The 27223-nt window shown below is 39.7% G+C and overlaps 1 protein-coding gene across 6 annotated transcripts in view; it reads left to right on the plus strand.

Annotated features, from left to right (window-relative positions):
* The window catches only part of LOC122057849 (protein-tyrosine sulfotransferase), a 52363-nt gene that overhangs the window by 1374 nt on the left and 23766 nt on the right, over nucleotides 1–27223 (plus strand). For all 6 annotated transcript variants that reach the window (XM_042620174.1, XM_042620172.1, XM_042620173.1 and 3 more), the window contains exons 3-6: nucleotides 479–656; nucleotides 764–835; nucleotides 1704–1992; nucleotides 20549–20692. In XM_042620174.1, coding sequence (XP_042476108.1) covers nucleotides 479–656; nucleotides 764–835; nucleotides 1704–1992; nucleotides 20549–20692 — 683 coding nt within the window. The remainder of the gene's footprint in view (nucleotides 1–478; nucleotides 657–763; nucleotides 836–1703; nucleotides 1993–20548; nucleotides 20693–27223) is intronic.

Raw genomic sequence — 27223 nt, forward strand, 5'->3', positions numbered from 1 at the left:
CCCCCCCCCAAAAAAAAAAAATAATAATAATAATAATAAAGAGAACATCTCTGTGGTATGCTGCATATGTAATATGATTTTATTCTTTTTCCTGTATTTAAATCCACCACTTTGGCGATGCTTATTGGGTATTTATGTTTTATTTTTGATACACAATCTACAATTATACTTACCATCCCCTGCCCAAAGCGATTTCACTTTTGATCTACTTTTTCAATTGGAAAACAATTTCTGCCTTTCTACTTTCTTCCTTGTTAGTCACCAAGTTTCTTTTATTCTATGGTTTACCTAGCACATTTGTGACTTGAACCTGAAAATTTACTGTTTAAGCTGACAAATTATTCCTGCAACAGTCTATGGTTATTCTATCTTTGTCATCGGTTAAATGTCTTGCAAAAAGTCTCTTTTCCTTATATCTTTTGATATTTAGTAAGCTTTTTTTGGTAATATAACGTTAGATTTTCTGTTTTCTTCCCAGTCAATACATCAATAAATGCTTATGCTACTGAGAAAGATTTTGCGCACTGTGAAAGTACAGTTGAGAGGTGGGCGGCTTCTTCTCTTGATGCAGAGATCAAAGATGTCAGACATACATTGCGAGATTTTCTGTTCTTTCTCCATATCCCCAGAACAGCGGGCCGCACATATTTTCATTGGCAAGTACTCATACATTTGACTTTTAAGAGAACATTTCTCTCAGAATTGAGACCTTGATTTCAAGATATTGGTGTTCCCAACTTATGGCCATCTTTTTGTCTAACAGCTTTTTGAAGAAAATGTACACTAGTTATCTGGCATGTCCCCGATCTTATGATAAGCTGCGGTTTGATCCAAGGTAACTTTCTCGTCATTCATCTCTTCAGTCTGTACTAGAGGCTGTTTCTATATTTATGAAAACAAGGGCGTACACAGTGCATGAGGCTGCCTCCACTGCGGGGTCTGAGTAGGGTCATAATGTTTCTATATTTATGGATATGTATATAAATGCATTAAGCTAGTCTGGACTTTAATAACAAACGGATAACTGAAAGGGTGATGCTTCTGAGTGATTTGACAGGAATAACTCGGTGGTAATTCTTGTAGGTTTTTTTTCCACCGCCTTAAATTGGGGTATACCTTTCTTAATCATGTGAATAACAAGTTTTTGATAAAGAGAATTTTTTTGGTAAATAAGATAATGAAGGTATAACACAGATTCTCTAAATATAATGAATTTTATTTATATGCAGTTATATTTCAAAAATGAAGATCTTGTTACTTAAAACTAAAGATAGAAATGACGTCTAAAAAGTGCAAAATAAAGCAAGAAACCCTCTCTTTTTTTTTAATATCTTTATATATTTTGCAGTGAGGACTCAGTCATTAGGTTCTTATTTAATCTCTTTTAAGTATTTCATATGACATTGATTTGACCAAAAATAATATTCTGTCAAAAAAAAAAAAAAAAAAAAACCTAAAATTGGAGGTATTGCTAAAATATGTGCTTACAGGACTATACAATTTTCCTATTTTGCTATGTAAAATATCAAAGCCGCTGGTATTGGTAGGAAAAAAGGTTAAAATCAGAAGGTCGATTACTACTGTGGTAGATATCAGTTTCTTATGGTAACTCAAGTCTTCCAGTTCCAATAATCAGCTACTGTAAAGCCTTTAATTTGGTTTTTGTACGGTGTTGTGAAAGGTTTCTTTGGATTTTTATGCAGCAAACCAGACTGCAGATTAATGGTTACACATGATGACTATAGCATGGTTTCCAAGCTTCCAAAGGAGAGAACTTCTATTGTGACAATACTAAGAAATCCAGTTGATCGTGTCTTTAGCACATATGAATTTTCAGTGGAGGTTGCAGCTAGATTTCTGGTCCATCCTAACTTAACTTCTGCAACACGAATGACGGGACGTATACGAGCAAAGAACAATGAAATAAGCACATTGGATATATGGCCATGGAAGTATTTGGTTCCTTGGATGAGGGAGGACCTTTTTTCCAGGGTATGTTCCGTCTGATAATGTAGTCTTGTCTTTTTATTTCTTAAAGCTCATCTGTCTACTTCCTTTGTTCACATAATTATCCACAAATGGCTTTTGGAATCAAACTTTCATTACTTTAAATAAATTTATGACAAGTTACTTTATCCACCCCTACCAATCGGTTTCAATCTTCTAGAGATAAATTTTTGGGCATAACAAACCCAACAAGTTTTGGGGACCGGTTTTCTTGATACCCTTTCCTTTCATAGTGGTTGAAGGCATAGTTCTAAATCTCGCACATTTCGATGATTTCAACCCAACTTGAGAGGAAACCAGATATTGGGGAAATTTCGGATAAAATCTCGGAAATTTTGGCCAAATCTTAGAAATTTTGGAAATTTTGGCCCAACTTTCCAGCAATAGCCCAGAAAAAAATACTTGGTTTTGACCTGGTTTAAAAAATTACGACCTAAATTTCGGTTTCGATCTACAGTTGGAGGCCAATGAAACTGCTGGACGAATTAGGCACTGTTAACAACAAAACTAGGGTAGAACGCTTGAATGATTAGTGAGATCACACAAGCCTTTATTTATAATAAGCAAAGGAAAGGAAAAATTAAAACTATGCCCCCTTCCTCCTCCCCTCATTAATTAGGGTCAGTGGAAGGGGAAAAGGCCAAGAATGCCCCTGCAGGATTAGTTATATATTTCAACACTCCCCCTCAAGTTGGCATATAGATATCACACATGCGCAACTTGGCTAAACAAGGATGAAACACCTTTCCTGCTAACCTCTTAGTAAACTCATTGGCTAATTGATCATCGGACTTCACAAAGGGAACACAAATAAAAAAAAAACTAGCATCCAACTTTTTTTTGATGAAGTGTTTGTTGATCTCCACATGATTAGTACGGTCATGTTGTATTGGGTTATGAGAAATATTGATCGCAACCTTGTTATCACAGTAGAGCATCATGGAAAGATGAACAGGCATACCAATATCATCCAATAAAGTGCGTAACCACAACAACTCACAAATCCCTTGTGCCATGTGTAGAGACATGATTGAAATCTCAATGGGACGCGCGTAATCATACACATCAAAATATTGGTGTCGGGTTATGACATGTTATCTAACATCGCAAAAGCACACGTCAAATGCCAAAAGGGAGTCGCCACCTAGGATGATGGGTCTAGGACCCAAACATTATGACTCATTGTTGGATAAACGGGATGGTCCATGTCTGTATCTCTGGACAAACGTCAATTTATGAGGTGATGCAGATACAATTACAGATACCTGGTTGGACCAGTATAACCGGCTGTGGAAGCCAAGGGCCAAGAAGAATCGGTCCAGCCTAGGGTTTTGGTCCAACAAGGGTTGGAAATAAAATTAACAATTACTTAGTATTTTATTTCATGCTTTTTACCTTCATGAGTTGAACGTAGGAGTAGGATTTATTTCCTTTTCTTTGGTTTCCTTTTTATTGGTTGTTCCCTAGTTTAGGCTAGTTTTCATTTCAGTTGAGCTTCTAATTCTATGTCTTTACTTTCCTATATATTGACTGTAACCGATAGACAAAAGAGAGTGGTTTTGGATTAATGAATGAAGATGTTGAGTTTGTGTGCTAGTGAGTGTGTGATTCCCCTCCGTCCCCCTCTCTACTCTGATTTCCCCTTTCTTCCCTATGGTTCTCCATCAACTTGGTATCAGAGCCGAAGATCCCCATTGCCCTTCTTCCCTCCATTTCTCTTCCTTCCATCCCTTTCTGTTCTCGTTTCTGCGAGACCGAGACTGAGAACCAGAAAAAAAAAATCGATTCCGTCTTCTCTAGACAAAATTGACCCCCCTGTCTCATTGTGTCTATGGTTTAAAGTATCTCCGATACCGATACGATACCCTCCGATACGTATCTTAAATTTAGCCCGCCGATACGGTACACACCGATACGATACATTGAGTTTTTAAAATCCTTTCGTATCGATATATATCCTACGATATATACCGATATGTACTAATACACTATCGATACATACTGACACTCTAGGGAAAATATAAAATCGAGGTCAAATATACGTTTTGGTATGTATCAGTGAGTCTTTGTACGTATCGATGAGTATCAGTACGTATTGGTGAGTATTGGTATGTATCGATCAGTACGTATCGGTACGTATTGGTGAGTATCAGTATATACCGATACAGTGCGTTACGGTCATATAATGGCCAAGATGGGTATTTTTTCAGAAAACATGATTTTTTGAGGGGTTTTTGTTCCAAAATTGCTGCCAACCATATTTCTCTCTAACTAAAGTGGAAATCAAGGTTGGGAACAAGGATTTTACATTTATGGGACAACTGCAAACCTTGAATTCTTAGTGCTATACCCTTAATTTAGTGTTTATGCATAATACATGTTATCAATAGCTTTTTTTAACAAATTTTTTATGCAAAAGTGTTTAAAAAGGTGTTTCATATCCATTTATGTGCGTATCTTAGCGTATCTCCGACACGATACGATATCCTCCGATACGTATCTTAATTTTGGTCGACCGATACGGCGATCGATACCGATACTTTAATCCTTGTGGACCCCCCTTCTTTCTCTCGACTTCCTTCCATCGAAACCCTTCTCTAGGGTTCTGCCCCAAAAAAGAAAGAGAGAAGCAGCAGAAAAGAGAAGAGAGAAGAGAAGACAGTAGAAGAAAGAAGAAAAGAAGAAGCAGAGAAGTCGAAGAGAGTGAGAGGCGAGACTCCTACCTATGTCGAACCTCTCGCTGCAGTAACCTCCTACATTTGCACCTCCTTCGAAGTCGACCCTCGCTGTTTTAGGGTTCTGTGTAGTGAAAGAAAAAAAAGAAAAACAAGAAAAAAAAGAAAAAAAAAAAAAAAAAAGAACAGAAGACGAGAATCGAGAGAGTCGAGACATATCTGCTGGTTCCGTCATAAGAAGAATGGTCTTCTTCTGTTGGTAACCCAAACCCCACCCCCGAGACCTTTCTCTTTCTTTTTTCTTTCTTTAATCTTCTATTTTCCGAATTTGCCCCTCACTTTATACTTTATTTTTTTTTTCCCGATTTATTCTTGTTTCCCACTCTACCCTTTACTACATGCGTTGTGTTTACCTTGTGATTTTATTTGATAATCCTTATAATTACAACCTTGCCACTCACTAAAAAGGATTTCACTTCAATTAGAAGTTTGCCATCCTTATCATAAACTTCATATATTTTCAGTTCCGCCATTACCTGTGAGTATCCTTTGCTTATCTCCACCATGGTAGCCAATAGTGAAGTTGTTCAACAGCTGAACTTCTATAAGGGAGAAATTGATGCAAAATTTGAAGCTCTCACTACCATTGTCACTTCCCTTAAGACAATGATGGAATCCATGCAAGCTTCTATTGATCGATTGGAGGCATCAGATAGAGGAAAGAGTTCTATTCAATCTGGGGATTCTTCCAACACCACTCCACAGGATCCGTCACTACCACTACTACCACCGCCACCACATCATACACCACCACCACATCATACACCACCACCACCACCACCACCACCACGACCACCATATGGAACTGGTAGATATGATGATGGAGCAGAAAGAGTAGAAAGAGCAGCAAGATTGGATGTCCTTGATTTTTAAGGAGACAACAATCCAGAACTGTACCTTGACTGGATTCATAGCGTAGAGACATTCTTCAGATGGTACGGGTTGGCTAAGGCCCAAAAGATCCTATTTGCAGAGGCCAAACTGAAAGTCACTGCTTGAGTTTGGTGAATCAAGCAATAGCAACAAAACCAAACTTGAGTTATTGGTTTAGTCACTACTTGGACTGAATTGCATGAAGTCATGAACTGGAGATTCTTGCTTTCTAATTACAAGCAACACATGCATCTTAGGTTTGCACAGTTGAAATAGGAGAATTTGACCGTTAAAGAGTATGTTGCTAGATTTTATTATTTGGCCACTTGTTCTGATTTTAAGTGGGATGAAGAAGTATTGGTGGCATAATTCCGCAATGGGTTGCACCCTCAACTTAGTGCTGCCCTTGTTTCCTACAATGGAAGATGTTGTACAAGTAGCATATCAACTTGGGGAAGGTCTGAAACACCCATACAATCGGAGGCCATTTACATATGCTTTTCCTAGGGGTTCTAGTTCTATTCAGCCACAGTCATCCCCACAGGAAAAGTCAATCAACAGACCACAAGCTAGTGCGTCATCTATGGCATCTTCACTACCTAGCCGGCCGTATTCTCCACCTCGACACGATTCGGATATGTCATCTTCACAGCCTAATCATCCATACTCCTCACCTCAGTGTGGTTATGACAGGAACTCAGTATTTCTAAATGAGGCTATTCAATGTTTCCAATGCAAGGGGTACGGGCATTGAGCTAATCAATGTCCTAACTGGTTGTTAGCATACATTGACAAGGACAATTTTATACCCTATGCACCAGAAGAGTAACCGAAAACAGGTACAATACATCTGGAGGCTGAATGTGATCATGAGCCTAATGAGATCAATGATGGTAACAGTCATGGTGAGCCTCAAGGGTTCTATGTGGTTCGTTGTAGGAACACCCTTCCACATGAAGGTACACATATTTTTCTTCCCTCCAACCATGGCATCATTGTTATACATCCAGGTATGGCCAAGCAATATATCTGTGAGTTTCTTTGGGATCACATCACACTAAACTTTCTCTTCATACCAGTAAAGTTTCAAAGGAATTGAGCACCTCTTATTCACCTCCAAAGTATTACCATTTAGCAAGGATACCTTATAAGGCTGAGGATGTGGGTCAGATTTCAAGGTTGCTTTCTTCACAAAGGCTTCAGAGACAATAGTGACACAACTGCCACTATCAATTATAATTTGACAAGTATGCTCACCAGACTTCATATGGCTGTAGAATATGCAGTTACGTCTCCAATCCTCTCATTTGGTTTCAGCCACCAAGATGCGAGTAACAATATGTATTCCATGAGTGCCATCCTTATTGGGGTCTTCCATGTCATAGTCATATCCACCATCATCATTATCATCTAAAGGGTAGGGGTAAAGAGCTGACTCATCTTCCTCGTTGGAGTTTTCAACCTCAGCTACTGCATTAACCCTTTCCTTATGTGGGCAAGACTTAGCAAAGTGTCCTACCTCTTGGCAGTGGAAACAGTGTACCTTATTACTACCTGTCATGGGTGCCTTTCCTTTGTGATCAGCCCGTGGAGGAAAAGTGGACTTTGGGGGTGTTGAGCTACTAGGTTTAGTGGTTGGAAAATTTTTCTTGACCTCCCCAGCTTGAAAACCAAACCTTTTACCTGACTGTGCTATAAGCTCCTTTGCTCATAGGGCCTTGTCAAAGCAATCCCTCACTGAGTACACATCAACCACACCAATCCCCCTGTTGATTTCAGTTCGCAATTCTAGTTGAAACCGAGATAATAGTTGCCTTTCATTCTCCCTTATGCCTGTGCGAGAATAAAGTGCATCAAACCTGTTCATGTACTCTGCAATAATCATAGTCCCCTGACGAAGAGAGTTCAGCTGGTCTTGTATGCAAGCTTTGAAGTTGTGTAGCATGTATTTGTCAGATAGCTCAAGCTTCATCTCCTCCCAAGTGGTAGGCTCTCTACCATGGTCTTCCAACTCGCTTTCATTAGTCCTTCCCCCATCACGAGCAGCTTCAACTAGCTTAGCACGAGCTAATTTCATCTTCCGTTCCTCAAGTAAGTCATAGTAATCAAAATAGTCATCCAAAGCCACTACCCAATCATAGAACAGTTGGGGGTCATGTCTCCTATCAAACTCCTTCAAGTCAAGCTTAACCTTCTGTGAGTCTCTGGAGTACCTCTGTTGTATAGGACGTTCAGTCTCAAAGTATCCACTTATGTGTTCTTCAAAAGTAGGTTGCTCTACAGGAACCCTCTGTGGTGATGTCAGATTAGGAACATGTCTCCTGTTAGCCAACTGAGCAGTTACATTCAATGGGGCTTCGACCTCAGGTGGAGTATGAGAAGCACGGGTATGTTGTTGTGATTGGGTCTCCATAGCCAACAACCTTACATTCAGTTCAGTCTGCAAAGCTTGCTGTTCAGTCTTCATCTCAGTTCTCATTTTCTGTAGCATCTCCATAAGAGAAACTAGGGTAGGGGTGTTGTTCTCAGCCATGCTTTGATAACACTTAATGTAGGACTAGGTTTGACAAGCCAAAATAGACCCAATACTGCAGGAAAGTTAAACCAAAGAACAACCACATATAACCTCCACAATAATCCACAGCAGACTGATATACCAGCAAAATTCAGACCAACAGGAAAGAGGGAAACAGTAGCTATCAATCACAGTACTTAGCCCAGATATCAGTAGATCAAATAAACTAGAATCCAGCAGTAGTAATAAGAGGCAGCAGTCCCAAAACAACAGCAGGAAGATAGCAGACAGAATAGAACAGATCAGGCTATCAATTCTGGTTATATTCTGGCAGAATCACTGCAGGACAAAATTCTGGAGATTTTGAATATCTCTATAATGACAGCACAGAATCGGGCCTACTTTGGGTCGATCCACAAGGGAGTATAGGGGAACAATCGACCTCTGTTTGGGTGCTAACCAGTCACTGGAACTGGCTCCAGCAGAAGAGGCCGAAGGGTTCTGTTTCAGAATTTCTGGGCAGAAAAATTGAAGTTATAAATACTTGAAACCGTAGGCAGCAGTAGACCTTGTAAGTATCCTTGAAAGAAGAGTAAGAAAGCTTGAAGAAACCTCCTGGACTTCATGCCGCAAGGAGTTGCTCGGATCACACACCAAGCCCAGCCACTTTGATCAAACACAAAGTATTCTCAGCAGACATTGCAACAACAGTAATTTTCCAAAATCCAAATTACTTTATTTATAATGATGGGGTGTAGGATTACAAAAATAGAAACTCAAAGCTTCTCAATAGTGACTAACTACTAACATGTTGTTACTAAAACTGGAAATTGAAATCTAATGAAATTAGAAACTAACTTAAAACAGGAATTAGAAACTAACAAGGACTGAAAATTAGAAACTAATTTGAGACTGAAAAATAGAAACTAGATCAGAACTAATTAAGTAATTAATAACCCCATCAGTAGCCCCAAATCGTGGGCTATTCTAAGCACCCAAATCTGGTCGACCCAAGCCTTTTTTGGTCCTTCTTGTGTAGACTTTTGGTGTTGGTGCTGCATCAAGATCATTGGAGTCCTTTACAGGGATAATGTGAACTATTTAGAACATTAGTAAAGAAGACAAAGACAACATCAAATAACCATAGAGGTGAATAGAGGATTGAATGGAGAAACAATACTCATCATGGATCCTTAAAGAATCAAGACATACACCATTAGCCTCATTGGGAAGCATTAAGAAAGAAGGAGAGTCCACAAAGAAGCTGAGCAAATGTTTCCACAGCCAAACGTCTTATATCATCATTGGAAAATTAATTAAAGAAATAGAACATTACAGAATTTATAGCATGCTTTGGAGCTAAAGGCATGTCACAATGACTGATCACCACATGGATGATGAGATATTTAAAAGCAAAGCAACAGTTGCAACATGCATTGGAATTAAAGATCATGCCATAGCAAATCATTGAAGACCTAACAAAGAAAAAACGGAAATAAAAGAGAAGAGAAATAGGATTTGCAGCCTCTTAAGACTAAAAAATACATTACAGGTCATCCTTGAAAGCAAGACATGAGTGTAGATCTTTACCAGCTCTAGAATGAACCAAAACAAGAGAAAGATTTGAAGAGATAGAAGTGCAGCAATAAGATTTTAACAAAATTTCTTGATCAAGCATACTCATCAACGAATCAAACTTAAACAGATTTATTGCTTACAAATCTCAGATTTATCTAAGTGAACCTATCGATTCTGCCATACCATCTATTAAATCACCAATAACATGCTAAAACAAAAATCAAGAAAAATGATTTCAAAGTGTAAATAGGTAGAGCCTTACCTTAGTCTTCAGATATGGTAGGTTGTTCCAGGTTATAGACCTCTCAGAATTCGGCTCCCAGAACCAAAGAACCGATCTGTTACTATGGAGCAGATCTGCAGAGCCTTTTAGTGCTTGAAACCCGAGCCAAATTGAGTCCAACAAATTTCCCTTGGAGCCAAGATACCAAAATCGAGATGAAAATCTTAATCCCTATGGTAGAGAAACCATTCAGAGCAAGGTTCAGCCAGATCCTAAGCAATCTAATGTTAGAATGTATGTAATAGGGGTACTTTAGGTACTGTCTTATGTTAAGTTGTCCTTATATGTATTTTCTTTTATTTGTCTTTCATCTCCCTTAGGGAGGAATATGTAATTCTCTAAAGTATTAATTGAATCTAATATAGGTGAGATGAGCAAAGGACTCACTCACGTTTTGCTCTCATTTCCCCTTCTCCTTCTCTCATCTTCTCTCCTTATTCCTTCCACTCTTCTCTCTTCTCTCTTCTTCCCTCATCTCTAACCTTAGTCCTCCTTATTTCTGACTTGGTATCAGAGCTTGTATAGGGGTTTGAGAGTCGATCAAGCATCCCGGTTTCATTCTTTAAGTCTCTCTTGGAACCCTATAAGCAAAGGGGTCCATTAGAGGCTATACTATGTAAGAAGAGTATACAAGAAGACCTAATGGAGTTCTAGAATCCACTTGAAGATAGTTGGAGGGAGCTTGAAGGACCACAAAGACCATTTGAAGTCCAAACTGAGAAGAAAACTCCTTCTTAGGTTTACCGCCAGCTAGAATTCCTATTTCTGGTTTCTCTCTCCTCCGACATTGGTTGGGGGTAACCTTGCTGGAAAGGATCTTGTATGACCCCTCCAAACCTCAGTTGCTAAGTAGTTGTGATGGAGCACAACTCCAGCTACCACTTGCTGCCAGGTATCGTTTTCCCCCTATTTTGGCTTGTTTTTGGCCTGTAATAGCTGGTAGTGAAGTTGTTGGTTTCAGTTGTTAGATGTGTTCTATCCTATGATGCTTGTATGCGAGTTTTGGATGAAACTCCACAATTGGAAGTGAGTTTTGTTGATGTTTTATCAAGATTTCATACCTTCTTAGCCTATCGGAACTTTTTTTTTTTGTTTTGAAAAGATAATATTTGGTACTTGTGTATCTCCCTTGGTTTAGATCTCCATTGGTGTTGTTTAAGGAGTATCCTTACATTATGTTTGATCTCACGAAACCTACAACAGTTATATCAGGTGGGTCGAGTAGTACCAACCCCAGTTCGATTGTCTTTGACAATCCTAACACCCAGATTTCTCTTGTGAAGTTGGATAGTACCAACTACTTGGATTGGTCACATTTTGTGAAGCTGTCCATACGGAGTAGAAGGAAGCTAGGTTATATTACTGGGGTTATCAAGGCTTCCATTGTCGTAGACCCAGGGTACTAGAAATGGGAAACTGCAAACTCTACTAGTATGATTTGGCTACTCTTCTGCATGAAACCTGAGAGAGGAGATTTATAAGGAAGGAAACTGTTAAAGATATTTGGGATAGTGTCTCTAAGAATTATAACAGAGTGGGTGACTGTGAAGATCTACTAGCTTCTTCAATAGGCTCTCTCCATGAAGCAGGGGCTAAGTCCATTTATAATTGTTATAATACTGTTATAGGACTCTGGGAGGAGTATGATCATTACCGAGATCTTCAGTTGACCAATCCTGATGATGAAGCCAAGTTCTGTAGATCTCTTGAAAAAGAGTGTGTTCTGATTCTTCTAGATGGGCTGAATTCAGATTATGAGCAAATTTGGATACAGATTTTGGGCCCGTCACCTCTTCCATCTTGGAGAATCCTCGCGGAATATCCATATACACTTCTTCATCGAGCTCTTCATAGAGGAAAACATTCTTTACATCAAGTTGTTGGAGATCCCATCCCAGGTTCACAGCACATGAGAGCATCACCTGCGCATATATCAGTTTGGAAACCGGTGTAAATGTCTCTTGGTGGTCAATTCCATGTCTGAGTTTACCTTTTAGCCACAAGTTTTGCTTTGTACCTTTCCTTAAAGCCATCTATCTTCTGTCTCACCACAAACACCCACTCACAACCGACTGGTCTTTTCCCAAGAGGAAGAGTCACAAGTTCCCATGTAGCATTCTTTTTTACGGCATCAATTTCTTCTACCATTACTGCCTTCCATTTTCTATCTGCAAAAGCTTCCTGCCAATTCTAGGGAACACGAAAAGAAGAAAGAAGACACAAAAGCTCGATAGGAGGGAGAAAGGGAATCATACGAGACAACATGGAATATGGGGTTTTGAGTGCAAGTCCTAGTTCCTTTTCTAAGAGCAATAGGTTGGTCAGATGGGAGGCTAGGGAAGGGTCAATGGCTCACAGGGGTTTGAAAGTCCAGAACACTGGAAGGAACCCTGTTGATAAGATAAGCCGCAGTGAGGACAACATCCCCCCAATAGAACTTTAGAACATTCATGGTAAAGAGAAGGGAGCGGGCAACATAAAAAATATGGCAGTTTTTCTGTTTGGGAATCCCATTTTGTTCCGGAGTACGAATACAGGAAGCGTAGACAATAATGCTTTGTTCATCAAGATATTGACCGAGATGATTGACAATATTCGATTTAGTTATCACTATGAAGAATTCGAACTTGCGTACTAAACTGAGTCTGAGACTCTGAATCATGGTGTGAAATGGATGAAAACAGGTAAAAGCTTCGGATTTATTGTGGAGAAGATAAATCCAAGTTAAATGAGTGCAATGATCAATGAAAGAAAAAAACTATTTAAAACCATCTCGAGAGACAATGCGAGAAGGTCCCCACACATCCAAGTGAATAACAGAAAAAAGAATATCACTTTTATTTAAACTTGGTGAATATGAAAGACGGGTATGTTTGGCCAACTCACGTGTGCCACAGTGAAAGGTGTCTGAGCTACAACCCTTTATTAAAGCAAGAATCATTTAGTATGGAAAGAAGGATGACCAAGGTGCTGGTGCCAGAGTTGAACTTGTTGGAGAACGTTATTAGCCTGAAGACTATGAGCAGAAAGTCGAGGGAGCATCGTATGAAGTCAGTTCATCCCACACCCTACCATATCCAATTGTTGCTCCCGTCACCAGATCTTGAAAAAGACAGGGAATAGAATAGAATGAGACAACAATTGAGATCAACCAGAAGATGACAGGTAAAGAGCAAGGTGGCACACAAAGGTTAGGGCCATGGTTTAAAGTATCGGTCCATATAGTAACGTATTGGTCAATATCGGTGTCGGGTGATACCCATACGATGCAGACTGATACGGTACACTATTTTCAAAAACAAAGTGTACGTATTGATATGATATACATCGACCGACACATCGACACACCAATACACAACGGATTCGTACCAATACTTAAGATACGTATCTATAGAATCCATTTCACTTTCAAAATGGAGCATGTTCTTGCTGGTGGTATTTCAGTTTCCAAAATTTGAAGCCCAACTGCACAATCAATCTCCCTTTCATTTCTTGGAATCATTTATAGAAGATGATTCAAAATCTACAATCAAACTGATGTTTTTAGAGGATTGAACTATTATTAATCATCCATTGAAGCTAAACATAGCATAAAGTAGGTAAGTTGAAAAAATCGAACATGAATTATTGCTTCAATTTGTCTGAAATTTAACAATGGACTATTACTACATGTAAGAAACCTCATTCTTTATAACCGTTTCAATTAAATGCACCTTGTTGAGTTTAACGCTAGGCGCTAATCCTAAACAGCGATAGGCCGATAGGGGCATTTATGTCCTATCGGCCCCATATCTCTGTGATTAGGGTTTTCTTCTTGATGGGGGTATTTTTGTACTTTTCTTTAGCACCATTTAATGTAAGTTTTGAGACAACCTGCGATCAAACCATTCTGGTCTGATCGCAGGTCACTCCCCTCTTTCGATTTCACCTCTCTCTCTCTTGTCTCCTCTTTTCTTCTTCTCTTCTTTCCTCTATTTCTCTGTTTTGATTACAGGTTTCTGGGATTGTAACATGGTATCAGAGCCTTTGTGATCAAGCCTAGGGTTTATACATTCCTCTTTGTTGACTTCATTCTTCCGCTAACCTCTCTGGTGTACAGCCGTCTACTACTGCGTTTACTATAGCTTAAATCACATGGGTGGCAGATAATGTCCCTTTGCTCATTTTATTAATTGACAATTGAAGACTGATTTTTGATAAGGTTTTTTATAGCTCATCGATTTTTGCCCTATGGTATGTAACCCTAAACTCTAAACCCTAAACCCTAAACGCTACAGGTGATTGTTTGTTTGGTGATGACTATGGGGAGATCAGGTCTTAATAATATGGCTCTGTAATAGAATCCCCCATTCTATGGTACTATATAGATCTGCATACAGGTGATTGTTTGTTTGCCTCTACATCAGCAATCCTTTCTTTTTTTTTGTTCCTCATGGTTGATACCAAAACTAACACTGCTACATCTTCCTCGGACAATGTTAATGTCCAAATTACCTCTATCAAGCTCAAGGGAAATTCGAATTACCTACTTTGGGCTTAGTTTGTGAAGGTTAATCTTATGGCCAAGGATAAACTTCAGTATACTACTTCTGAACCTCCTCCATCATCTAACAAAGGTTATAATGAATGGATGAAGGAGAATGCCTTGATTTTAATCTGGTTGTGGAATAGTATGGAACCAGATGTTGCTGCAAATGTCATGTTTCACTCTGCTGTAAAGGGAGTATGGAATGACTTGAAGGAAACATACTCAGGAAAAGAACATGACCCGTATTTATGATATTTATGAGAAGCTATTCCAGTTTCGCTAGTCTGACAGATCTCTTCTAGAGTACTATAGTGCTTTTGGGGGAATGGTTGAAGAACTCAATGTTTTCCAGCCCTTGACCATAGACATTGACAAATTGAAGGCTCAGCACAATGAGTTTTGTTTCTAAATTTTTGGCTGGGTTGAATAATGATTTGAAGGCAGTGAAGGGCCATCTACTTGCAGGCGATACTATTCTTACTTTGAATGACACTTATTCGCGACTGTAGCATATTACTTCATCAACTAAACCTGATCAGTCTTTCAAAGACAATTCCACCTTCCTTGCCAACCGTGGACGTGGTCGTGGTCGTGGTCTCGGTCGCGGGTCGACTGGTCGAGGTTTAGTGGACAACCGTCTGATTATGCATCTCGCCATTGCACTAACTGTGGGAAGTCCAACCATACTGTTGAGACTTGCTGGGCAAAGCATGGCAAGCTAGAGTGGGCCACCCAGTTTGCCAATCATGCAGCATCAGAAGATGGTACTGACACAGTGTTCCACTGATACTAAGTCGATAACTTCCTCAAGAGATTCATCTACCAGTCTGCGCGATGACATCAATCAGTTGCTCCGGCGCTTGCACACTCTCGAGGCATCCTCTAATACATCTAATGGTGTGTCTATATTCGCTGCCACCTTAGCTCATGCAGGTACCTCAGGCCTTCTTACCACTACTTCTACCCCCTGGATCATTGATTCAGGTGCTTCTGCCCATATGACTGGTAAGTCATCACTTTTTAAAACTTTTTCTTCTAGTACCAATTCTACATCTGTTATTCTTGCCAACTGTGCTTCCACACCGGTTCTAGGCCATGGTACTATCTCACCTACATCCTCATTGAATTTATCTTCTGTGTTATATGTACCACAATTTTCATTAAGTCTTCTCTCTGTGAGCCAGTTAACTAGTTCATTAAATTGCTTAGTAACCTTCTTTCCCTCTTATTGTGTTTTTTAGGATTTTCACACAGAGGAAGACAATTGGTGGAGGGCGTGAAAAAGATGGTTTATATTATCTTAACTGTGTCTCTCCTACTTCTTCTGCTGCTGCTGCTACTGCTGTTGGCGATGTGACTTCTTTCCAATGGCACTGTCGTTTAGAACATTTGTCTTTGTCTAGGTTGAAACTTTTATTTCCTAGTTTTAAGTCTGTGCTTAGGTTCGAATGTGAGGCTTGTGAGTTGGGAAAATATCACCGTGTGTCCTTTCCATCTCGCTCTATGTCTCGTAGTCCGTCTTTATTTTCTTTAGTCCATAATGGGGTCCTTGCAGAGTTAGTAATAGATTTGGTTTTCATTATTTTGTGACCTTTGTGAATGATCATTCTCGCCTTACATGGTTGTATATGTTAAAGGACAGATCTGAATTTTTATTTGTGTTCCAGAAATTTTATAATGAAAAAAAAACTTAGTTTGACATTTTAATTAAGATTTTTCGATCTGATAATGCTTTAGAATATGCCCAAAATGATATTTCTGATTTTTGTGCCAACCGTGGAATGATACACCAAACTAGTTGTGCCTATACCCCACAACAAAATGGGGTAGCAGAGCGCAAGAACCGGCATCTCCTCGAGGTAGCTCGAGCTATTATGATACATATGCATGTTCCTAAACATTTTTTGTGTGATGGGGTTTTAACTGTATGTCACTTGATTAATCGCATGCCTTCTTTAGTTCTCTTAGATAGGTCTCCTTTTTCTATTATGTTTCCTACCTTGTCGAGTTTTCCTGTTCCTCCCCGAGTTTTTGGGTGTGTGTTTTGTCCATAATTTACATGCACAAGTAGATAAATTATCTCCTCGGTGTATTAAGTGCATTTTTTTGGGTTATTCATGTACTCAGAAAGGGTACAAGTGCTATGACCCTATTACTCACAGGAACTTTGTTAGTGCTGATGTGACTTTTTTTTAAGGCACATTTTTTCTTCCTCAGGTGTCTCAGTCTAGTGTGGAGTGGACTTCTTCATCTCCTCCACCCATTCCTTCTCTCATTCCCTTTTCTGATGTTCCTAGTGCTAGTGACTCACCTCCTCTACAGGTTTATCAGCGCAAGAAGAAGGTTGGACAGCTGAGTGTAGATACCAATACTCCAGATGATTCAGTTCCTCCATTGCCGCCTTCCTCTGGTGAAGCTCCTCCTCCTCTGCCTGATGACTTACCAATTGCTTAAAGGAAGGATACATGCTCTTGCACTAAAAAATCTATGGTTGTGTATCCTATTGATAACTTTGCTTCCTTGTCTCATCTTCCCTCGACCATCCATGGTCTTACCCCGTCACTTTCTACTAACCCTATTCCCCGTACCTATAATGATGCCCTACGTATCCCTAGTTGGAAAGCTGCCATGGATGTGGAAATGGATGCTCTCTTGAGTCGTGGTACTTGGAGTCTGGTAGATTTACATCTTGGTAAGTATTCGGTGAAGTGTCACTGGGTGTACACTATTAAGTATCACTCTGATGGCTCTGTTGAGCGGTTGAAAGCTCGTCTGGTTGCCAAGGGGTATACTCAGACATATGGGGTTGATTATTTTGAGACTTTCTCCCTGGTTGCTAGATTGAACTCTGTTCGTCTACTTATTTCTCTTGTTGTCAACTTTGATTGACCCTTATGTCAGTTGGACATCAAGAATGCTTTCTTGTATGGTGACCTACAGGAAGAGGTGTATATGGAGCAACCTCTTGGTTATGTCACTCAGGGGAGAATAAAGGTCGTGTGTGTCGCTTATACATGGCTATCTATGGACTTAAACAGTCCCCTCGGGCATGGTTTGACAAGTTTAGTACTACCATAGTAACTTGTGGATTTTCTCAGTGTTATTCTGATCATTCTATCTTTGTTCGTCGCAGAGGTGATAAATTGGTGGTATTGGTAGTTTATGTTGATGATATTATTCTTATTGGTAATGATGAGGTAGAAATTTCTGTAGTGAAGACTTATCTACAGCAACACTTTCAGACCAAGGACTTGGGCCAACTTTACTATTTTCTTGGGATTGAAGTGATCCGATGCAAGAAAAGGATCAGTCTGTCTCAAAGGAAATGGGTTGGACCTTTTATCTGACACTGGCATGCTTGCATCCAAACCTGCTGATATCCTTATGTGGATCCTCACCAAAAGTTTGGGGTTAATGATGACGAACCTCTCAAGGATGTGCATCAGTACAGGAGTTTGATTGGCAAACTGATTTATCTTACTGTGACTCTTTCTGACATCTCCTTTGCTGTTGGAGTCCTCAGTCAGTTCATGCAGTCTCCTCAGAAAGCACATTGGGACGCGGTTGTTCGTGTTCTTCGTTACCTAAAGGGTGCTCATGGAAAATGGCTGATCTATCGTCCTAATCGTCATATGGAACTAGTTGGTTATTCTGACGTTGATTGGGCTGGCTCTGCTAGTGATGTTAGGTCCACTGCGGGTTATTGCACATTTGTTGGAGGTAATCTAGTTATATGGCGTAGTGAGAAGCAAACTATCATTACCCGGTCTAGTGCAGAAGCAGAATACAGAGCTATGGCTCATACCATTGCTGAGTTGATGTGGCTACGGTCTTTACTCTTCTAGTTGGGGTTTCCAGTAACCAAACCTATGAAGATGTATTGTGACAACCAAGCTGCGATGTACATTGCTAGCAATCCAGTCTTCCACGAGAGGACCAAGCACATCGAGGTGGACTGCCACTTCGTTCGTGGTGCTGTTCTGAAAAAGCTGATAGAGACCCCGTTTGTTCCTTCATCGATCAATTGGCTGATATGTTCACTAAGTCTTTGTTTGCTCCTAGTTTTTGTAATGGTTGTACCAAGCTGAGCATGGGTGATGTGTATGCTCCAGCTTGAGGGGGAGTGTTGAATTTAGCGCTAGGTGCTAATTCTAAATAGCGATAAGCCGATAGGGGCATTTATGTCCTATCGGCCTCATATCTCTGTGAGTAGGTTTTTCCTCTTTATGGGGGTATTTTTGTACTTTTCTTCAGCACCATTTAATATAAGTTTTGAGGCATAACCTGCGATCAAACCATTCTGGTCTGATAGCATGTTACTCCTTTCTTTCGGGAGTCTCTTTTGATTGCACCTCTCTCTCTCCTCTCCTATTTTCTTCTTCTCTTCTTTCCTTTATTTCTCTGTTTTGATTATAGGTTTCTGGGATTGTAACACACCTGTTTCTCAATACGGTGTTCTCCATTTTAGTGTTTATGCATGATATATGTTATATATTGTTTTTTTATACTTTTTTTTTTTAATGCAAAAGTGTATTTCCATGTGTATCTTGTCCATTTTTGTGCGTATATTTAGCGTATCTCTGATACGATGCGCTCTATACATCTCTTAAAATTATCCAACCGGTACTGATACTTTAATTATTGGGTTAGGCACATGTAAAACATATGATAAGGATATATTAGGATAACATTTAATGGAACCTTTCCCAGAAATAGAAGATAAAGATCCATCTGCCACACTTTATCCATACCCGAACTAGGGAGGTATGAACGAAAGAGGTTGGAGGAACTAGTTATCTGATCAAAAGTGCCTGAATCAAGGAGCCAAGATAGACAAGATTGGAGCTATAGGCAGGGCTAGGCGAAGGGTGGTCCCAAGTTGAGACATCATGCGCTAAAGTGCTAGAAACTAATCCGGAGAGAAGGGTGCAGTAGTTGTAGATGCAGGAGCAATCTGTTCGAGAGGAAAAGCGTCAATAGGCTCAGTGAGATGTGCTTGGTAGCAAGAACTCTTTTTTCCCACCAAGCCCTCCCCCTTTAGGATAACCATGGAGTTTCTAACATGTCTCACGGGTATGCCAAGGTCTGCCACAATAGTCACATTTGACCCATTTTTTGGGGCTGGGAACTGTCTTACGACTAGAAGGATCCACAGTAGCTGGTGTAGAAACCAAAGCAGAGCGAGAGCTGAGAAGGCACAACTGAAGGCATCATAATGAACCGGTGGCAATAGTTATGTTGTAGCAAGTTATAAGCCTATGGGAGAGGGAAAATTTTCCCTAACAAGAATCTGGATGCAAAGTTGATTGTACTCAGGATTCAGGCCTGTAAGAAAGTCATAGATCCATTCCATCTCACTCCTTCTGAAAGGCAGTGGCATCAGCAGTACATGATGCTATGGGAACCAGGTGATAAAAATCCAACCGTTGCCAGAGAGCATTTAGAAAACATAGTAGGTTGTAAGTGACAAATCTTTCTTAGTAGTCTTGCGAACTTGTCGGCAAAGCTCATAGATTTGTGCATAATTACTGGTCTGGGCATAAGGCTGTTGCACAACATCCCATAATTCCTTTGTAGAATTCATAATAACGAAGCTAGAAGTAATTGATGGTTCCATGGAATTAAGGAGAAAGGACATGATGAGTGCATCATTGGCCAACCAAGTATTCTGGGCAGTGCTCTCAATAGACATAGGGTGGCACCAGTAATAATAGTACTTATCATTACTGATATTTAGGGGATGGGGAGATGTCAAATGTAATTCTGGATTTCTGGATAATGAGTAAAATTTTAAATTTGATATTACAACCAAGATTATTCCTTGAGGATAGTTTTGTGTTAGTTTTATTTGGGGGGACACGGGGTGGGGGGATGTGTTCTATTCTTTTTTCCGGGATGCTCAGTAAGTACATCCTATCTTTCTAATAGATTCCTCTGTACCAATTTTTGTCTTAATTTTGCACTGTAATGAGGAATTCCCTTGACAAATGATGTCTCTTATAGTATTTACCATTTCACCCAATGGACAGAGAGATGCCAGAAAACGTGGTGATTTTAGTGCTATTAGAGAAAGCCGTGATTCGTTTGACATGGAAGATGTTGTTATGCCTCTACGTGAATTCATCAATGATCCTGTAGCTCATGACATCATCCACAATGGAGCCACATTTCAGGTATTTTTAGCTTTTACACTCATGACAACTATGAAACCACATTACATTATCATGAGCTTTTCTTTTGGTTTTTTAGTCATTTGTGATGGTGCCTCAAATTTTCTCAGCTTGTGCTATTGTCTAACAAGCATGATAGAGGTTAAGCTGCTGATTGCTAATGGCCCTCTAATGGAATGATTATTCATATAGTATTGATTCTGTAGTAAATGTTCCCTTATTTTCCTTTCTACTCATTTCTTATTGTAAGAAATCTGTTTTGACCTTCAGTTTAGACTCTGAAAGATGCAGGAGTGTACTGTATACCCATGTAAAACACTGTTACATCTACATTTTATAGCATTTCTAGTAATTTTTCTCAACTTTGAGGCATCATTTAACCAAAATTACATACTCATTGGGATGAAAAATCACTAATGAGATTGATACAAGATATTCTATAAAATGGGCACACCCATGTCCACCATTTCTTGACACATGGCAACTGGTGAAGAAGTCGGTTTTGACTATGGTCGAAACCGAAATAAGTTGGATTTCTACCGAAACCTGGTCGAAATCTTGCAGGTTTTGGTGCATAGGTTGTGACCAATGAGCATATTTTGAGCTGAAACTTGGCAAATACCCTAATAAAACACCTGTAAAGCCAATGAAACCTTTAGATTGTTGAAAAACACACTCAAATTATTAGTTTGGTTTTGTACCCTAGGTTGGCAGTGTACACCATCACTAGTCACTTAGGTAGAGGGCCCATTAGTAAGGATAACTATTGAAGGATAAGGAGTCTTAAAAGGAAGAAAACAAATTAGACTTACGACTCATATGGTTACATGCACCGAAATCAATGACCCACGAGTTAAAGGATGACGTGGTAAGAACTGCAGTTGTACCTGACCGTGCAAGTGTAGCAGCAGATCTGGAGGTGGATGATTCAATCTGCTGGACACGCTTCATTAATTGAGTGACCAGGTCATCACGAGACAAGGAATTGGAAAAGCTAGTCCTAGATGAAGTAGCCAAATTAGTGTCACCAGATGATACCACTTCAGTATTCCCATCAGACACTGCCATATTTGCCAACCGTTTGGCCCATTCGGGTTTACCATGTTTTGTCCAACAAGTGTCAACTGTATGATTGGGCTTGCCATAATCATAGTTGTCATGGCGTCGCCAAGGCGGCGATTTGGCGTCCTGGCTGAAAAAGAAGTTCATGGCAGTGCTACGATTTACATGACTCACAAATGGCGGTCGCCATTGGCTGATAGGCATTGCTATGGCACCACCATGGATGCCATGTCACGCCTGATTCACTAGGCGGTCGATTTTTTGTAAAATGCAGGGTGATTTTGATAGGGCTATGTTGATTTTTGATGATTTAATGTTGCTTAATGTTGGTTTTATATGTTATAGGGTATATATTGTAGGCTTGTAGCATGCTAAATAACTTTAGAAAATAGGGAAAATAAAAAAATAGCATACTAAATAATTTTAGAAAATAGGAAAAATAAAAAATGACACATGGGCAATTTAACCGCCATGGCAACGCCATAACGGCCGATTCATCGCCAAATCGATTAGCCACCCCTCCACTGCCTTGGATCGATTTGATGCCGTGACAACTATGGCCATAATATGTGCATTGTCGTGCAGTCTGATTGGTCTGCTGACCAGCACGACCTCCTCCACCATGTCCCCATCCTTGCAGTTGTACCTGACCGTGCGACTATAGCAGCAGATCTGGAGGTGGATGATTCAATCTGCTGGACACTCTTCATTAATTGAGTGACCAGGTCATCATGAGACAAGGAATCGGAAAAGCTAGTTCTAGAGGAAGTAGCCAGATTAGTGTCACCAGATGATACCTCTTCAGTATTCCCATCAGACACTGCCATATTTACCAACCGTTTGGCCCACTCCGGCTTACCATGTTTTGCCCAACAAGTGTCAACTGTATGATTGGGCTTACCATAATATGTGCATTGTCGTGCAGTCTGATCAGTCTGCTGACCAGCACGACCTCCTCCACCACGTCCACATCCTTGCCCTGAACCATGACCTCTTCTAGGAAAGCTACCATGACTAGCAACAAATGCAGAGCTTTCCTTAGAAGGGAAGATGAGTCAACTTTGGTATGAGAGGGAGAGACAACACGTTGAATATGCCGAAAAGCTTCATTCATAGAAGGTACTTTCTCCCCAGCTAGTGAGTAGTAATTGACCTTTTAACAGATTGTAGACCAGAGTTTAACCCAGATAAAATTTACAACATGAAACACAGCCCTATGTGTCTTCAACAGTTCTGGATCAGTAGGGACTAGTGAGAGGTTGATAAACATTAAGTTCCTCTCACATCTCTTTAAGGGCATTGTAATATTCACCTACAGATTTGTTTACCTGCTTAAAATTAAAGATCTTGTCATAGAGATTATAGATACAAGACATTCTTATCATGTGAAAAGCTTTCTTTCAAATCATCCCAAACACCCTTAGCAGTGGACTGAACATAAAATTTGCGGCAATGGATGGTTCCATACTGTTCCACAACCATACCAAGAGGTGGTTGTTTTCACGTGTCCATTCTTCATACTCTTTTGAATCAGAAGATGGAGTTGCAGATAAAAGATGAAAAAGTTTTCCTTTAGCATTAATGTAGACTTTAACTGCCTGTGGCCACATCAAATAATTAGAAGTTCCATTTAGCTTAATGGAAGTAAGTTGGCATTCACATTCTCCACAGCATTTTTAGAGTCACCCACCACAGCAGAAAAATGAGATACCAGCACAATCCTTAATAGAAAGAATAGAAAGCTCAAATATTGATATATATGTGGCTAAGAAGGGAAGATAAACCCCAAAGTAGCTCGATGATCCAATAGTTGGATTAAGAGAAGACCTCAGTTTTCTGCTGCAGAAAACAACCCAAAAAGGGGGTGCTGCATGCTCCAATAGTGCAGAAAAGAAAACTTTAAATAGAAAATGAGGGGTGATTTTATATTCAGCAATGTACACAAACTATGAGTTAGGTACTGTTATCAACATCAACAGTATATAAGGATGTCAACAGAGATCACCATAACCAGTGAGAAAGTTTTCAAAAAAAGGAAGTGATGCAAGGTAGTAAATCTGCAGAGAAATATTGCTCATGGGTCCTGAAATATGGAAGGATATTACCAGACTTGTGTAGTCAAAGAAAAGATAATGCTGCAAGGATTTTATCACCTAACCAGTATGCTAGCAGTACTCCAGTAGCATAAGCCAGTTATCAATTGTAGCAGCACATTTTAGCTCAAAACAGGCGGGTCACAACATGTAAAATCTGAAGTCATTGGTGCTTGTCTTCAATAGAAACAATAATCACATGTACACCCTTTTTTTCCATGGTTCTCTACTGGGGTTTGAGAAGGTAATTGCAGCATAGGTTGCTGCCCAATAAGAAGGAGAATAAACTTGAAGAAACTCTCAAAATAGAAAATAGGGATTGCACAGGTATTGATCAAATCTGCTTTGATACCACGTGACAATATTAAGCACGGCTATATCAATACCTGCAATTGAAGAATCAGAGAACAAGAGAAGAAGTGAAAGAAATTGTAGGGGAGGAAAAAACCCAACCCATGATATGACTTCTGTCACCTATCATGGATAGGGTACTGATGTAAGACCATAGTTGTCATGGTGACAAATCGATCCAAGGCGGTGGAGGGGTGGCTAATCAATTTGGCGATGAATCGCCCGTTATGGCATTGCCATGGCTGTCAAATCGCCTATGTGTCATTTTTTATTTTTCCTATTTTCTAAAGTTATTTAGTATGCTACTTTTTTATTTCCCTTATTTTCTAAAGTTATTTAACATGCTACAAGCCTACAATATATACCCTATAACGTATAAAACCAATATTAAGCAACATCAAATCATCAAAAATCAACATAGCCCTATCAAAATCACCTTGCATTTTACAAAAAATCGACTGCCTAGTGAATCAGGCGTGACCTGGCATCCATGGCGGTGCCATGGCGATGCCTATTAGCCAATTGCTACCGCCATTTGTGAGTCATGTAAATCGTAGCACTGCCATGAACTTCTTTTTTTGTCAGGACGCTAAATCGCCGCCTTGGCGACGCCATGACAACTATGTGTAAGACTAGATCACAAAGGATCTAATCCCAGGTAGGATATGAAAATCTGTGCTGAAGTAGGAGAAAATTGAGAACTCACAAACCGTAGCTCAGATGGAGCTTAAAGTCTGAAACTTGGAGTAGATGAAGGTCTTCTATGGGTCAAAAACTCCTTAAAAGATGAGACAATTCAGGTGGTTGAATTGAGAGTCATGCTGTCGACATGAATTAGGAAACTTTTGACGACTCTTTAAAAACTGGGGTTCTGGGCATCGGATGATCCTCAAAATTGGAATGAAGATCCCTTGTAACCTGCCTAGATATCCTTCAAAAGATGAGCTTCAACTGTTGGCTGGTTTGTGAGATCTGGACTTCGATCCAAGTTTCCAAAAGTCTAACAATGGCTGCAATCGATTGTGATCTCCTTGGATGTTCTTGAACTGATTTGTAGGTGATGTAGATAAGTCACTTGGGCTTATTTTATTGCAAATAAGCCTTGGGTTGCGTTATATATGTGTTGGGCCTTTGATCCCATGGGTTTTCTTTGAAATGGACCACTTTAATGGGCCTAAAATATGGGTAGAAGGTAGAAAAACGGGATTTAATTCATTAGTTTAGTTAGTTGCTATTTAATTCAATAAAGGTCCATTAGGCCATTAGTTGATTGTCAAGTCCTATATGGATTATTAGTTAGTTAGTCTTACTCCATGTTGGAGTCATAAAGTCAAGTTTTAGTCCTATTTTGAATTCCTAGTTGTAGTAGGAGTGTCTAGTCCTATTGGGAAACTAGCTTCTAGTAGTAGTTTGATTGTTATTCTGCCCTCTATAAATAGAGGAGTCTATGTACTTATAATTTCAGATTTGAATGAATAAATTATTAAGTGATTACTCTTTAGTTGAAAAGCTGTTATTGAGAGGTGAGATGCCTAAACCTTTGAGGGGTGTGATACCCAAAACCTGAGGGGTGTGATACCCAAAACCTGAGGGGTGAGATACCCATTCCTTTATTCTCTTTCACCCTTCTCAATCCTCCATCGATTCTTCTTTTTCTATTTTTATTTTCTGGTTATTGTTATTAGAAGTTCAGACCTGTTAAAGCATACAAAATCAGAATCAACCAGCCAAAGAGTTCTTGTTCTTTAAGCCAATCGACCCTCATTGATGCCCAAGTTTGAGATCTGATCTGCAGATCCTTTGGAGGACTGGTTCTATACTTTAAGAAGATCAATCGATCCTCTCTTGAAGGTTATCTGAAGAAGACAAGTTGTTGTTCCTGCAGAATTCTTAACATTCTCTCTCCTAGGTCTGAAAATCAAGAAAGCGCATAACTCCATAACCAGCAGTCAGAAGCGCTTCATATTTGGGGGTTTTTGTACCCTCCCTAGGGACTATCTACGCCCTAAAGTGTAGCTCAATCGGACTCCCACAGACCTGGCCGCACCTTTCTCTCTCCAGCACTATAGAAGGTCTTTCTCTCTCCTATCGGGATGAGTTTTGGACTGGTTTTGCTCCTATATGGGTATTGTATCCTTGGGGGTTTATTTGATGGTATTATTTCTTTGTTTCTTGCTCCTATTGTATTGTTTGGGGTTATAAACTGCGGAGTTAGTTACTTGTAATTTACTCTTGCATTAGTAGGCTGTACTTCAGGTCTTCAAATAACTCTCAGACACTCTCACACAAAGGCTAAAATAGAAAATAAGAAAGAAGAAAAGATAAACTGATGGAGGGTTGAGGAGGAAGAAAAGGATAGGTTTTGGGCATCTCACCCCTCAAGTTTAGGCCTCTCACCTGGGGCCTCTCACCCAACTGCATCCCACATCCAAACAACATAAGCCATCTCTACATCATTCTTCATTAACTTGTTAAATTGATTACAGCAACTCCTCTTCTTAGGAGTGAGTTCAGCTTACAAAATAGGAAGCAAATAAAAAAGGAAAAACTAACATTGGAATAGAAACTAACTTAGTTCTCCTAAATAAACTACTTGTTAACCAAGCAAATCTGAAAATAGAAACTCCTAACTAGCCTAATAGCTAACAACCATATTTGACTTGGCAATCAAGCCAATGCTAAAAAAGGAAACAAAATCCTAAGCTATATTGCTGAAATCGATGCCTGCTGCTGGACTCCTTGAAGCTTCTACTTTCCGATTTGTGGGACAGCTGGCTGCTTCTAGAAGATCTTCGCTAGACAAAATCTGCAGGGTTTACTGTTCACGTGAACAGTATTTTCTTGTTTTGGGGCTGGCTTGATGGGACCAAGATGGGGGCTAAACCAGGACCAGAACTGATCCATGATCTGGTCAGCTCAAGCCCTCCTCTTGACAGTCCTATCTACATCAGGTACTGCTTTCTATTATAATGAGATTAGATTATGACTCGGAGTCATAGCAGAATACTATTACAACCATTTTTAAGAA

This window comes from Macadamia integrifolia, chromosome 12 (assembly GCF_013358625.1).
Source record: "Macadamia integrifolia cultivar HAES 741 chromosome 12, SCU_Mint_v3, whole genome shotgun sequence".
NCBI classification, from domain to species: Eukaryota; Viridiplantae; Streptophyta; class Magnoliopsida; order Proteales; family Proteaceae; genus Macadamia; species Macadamia integrifolia.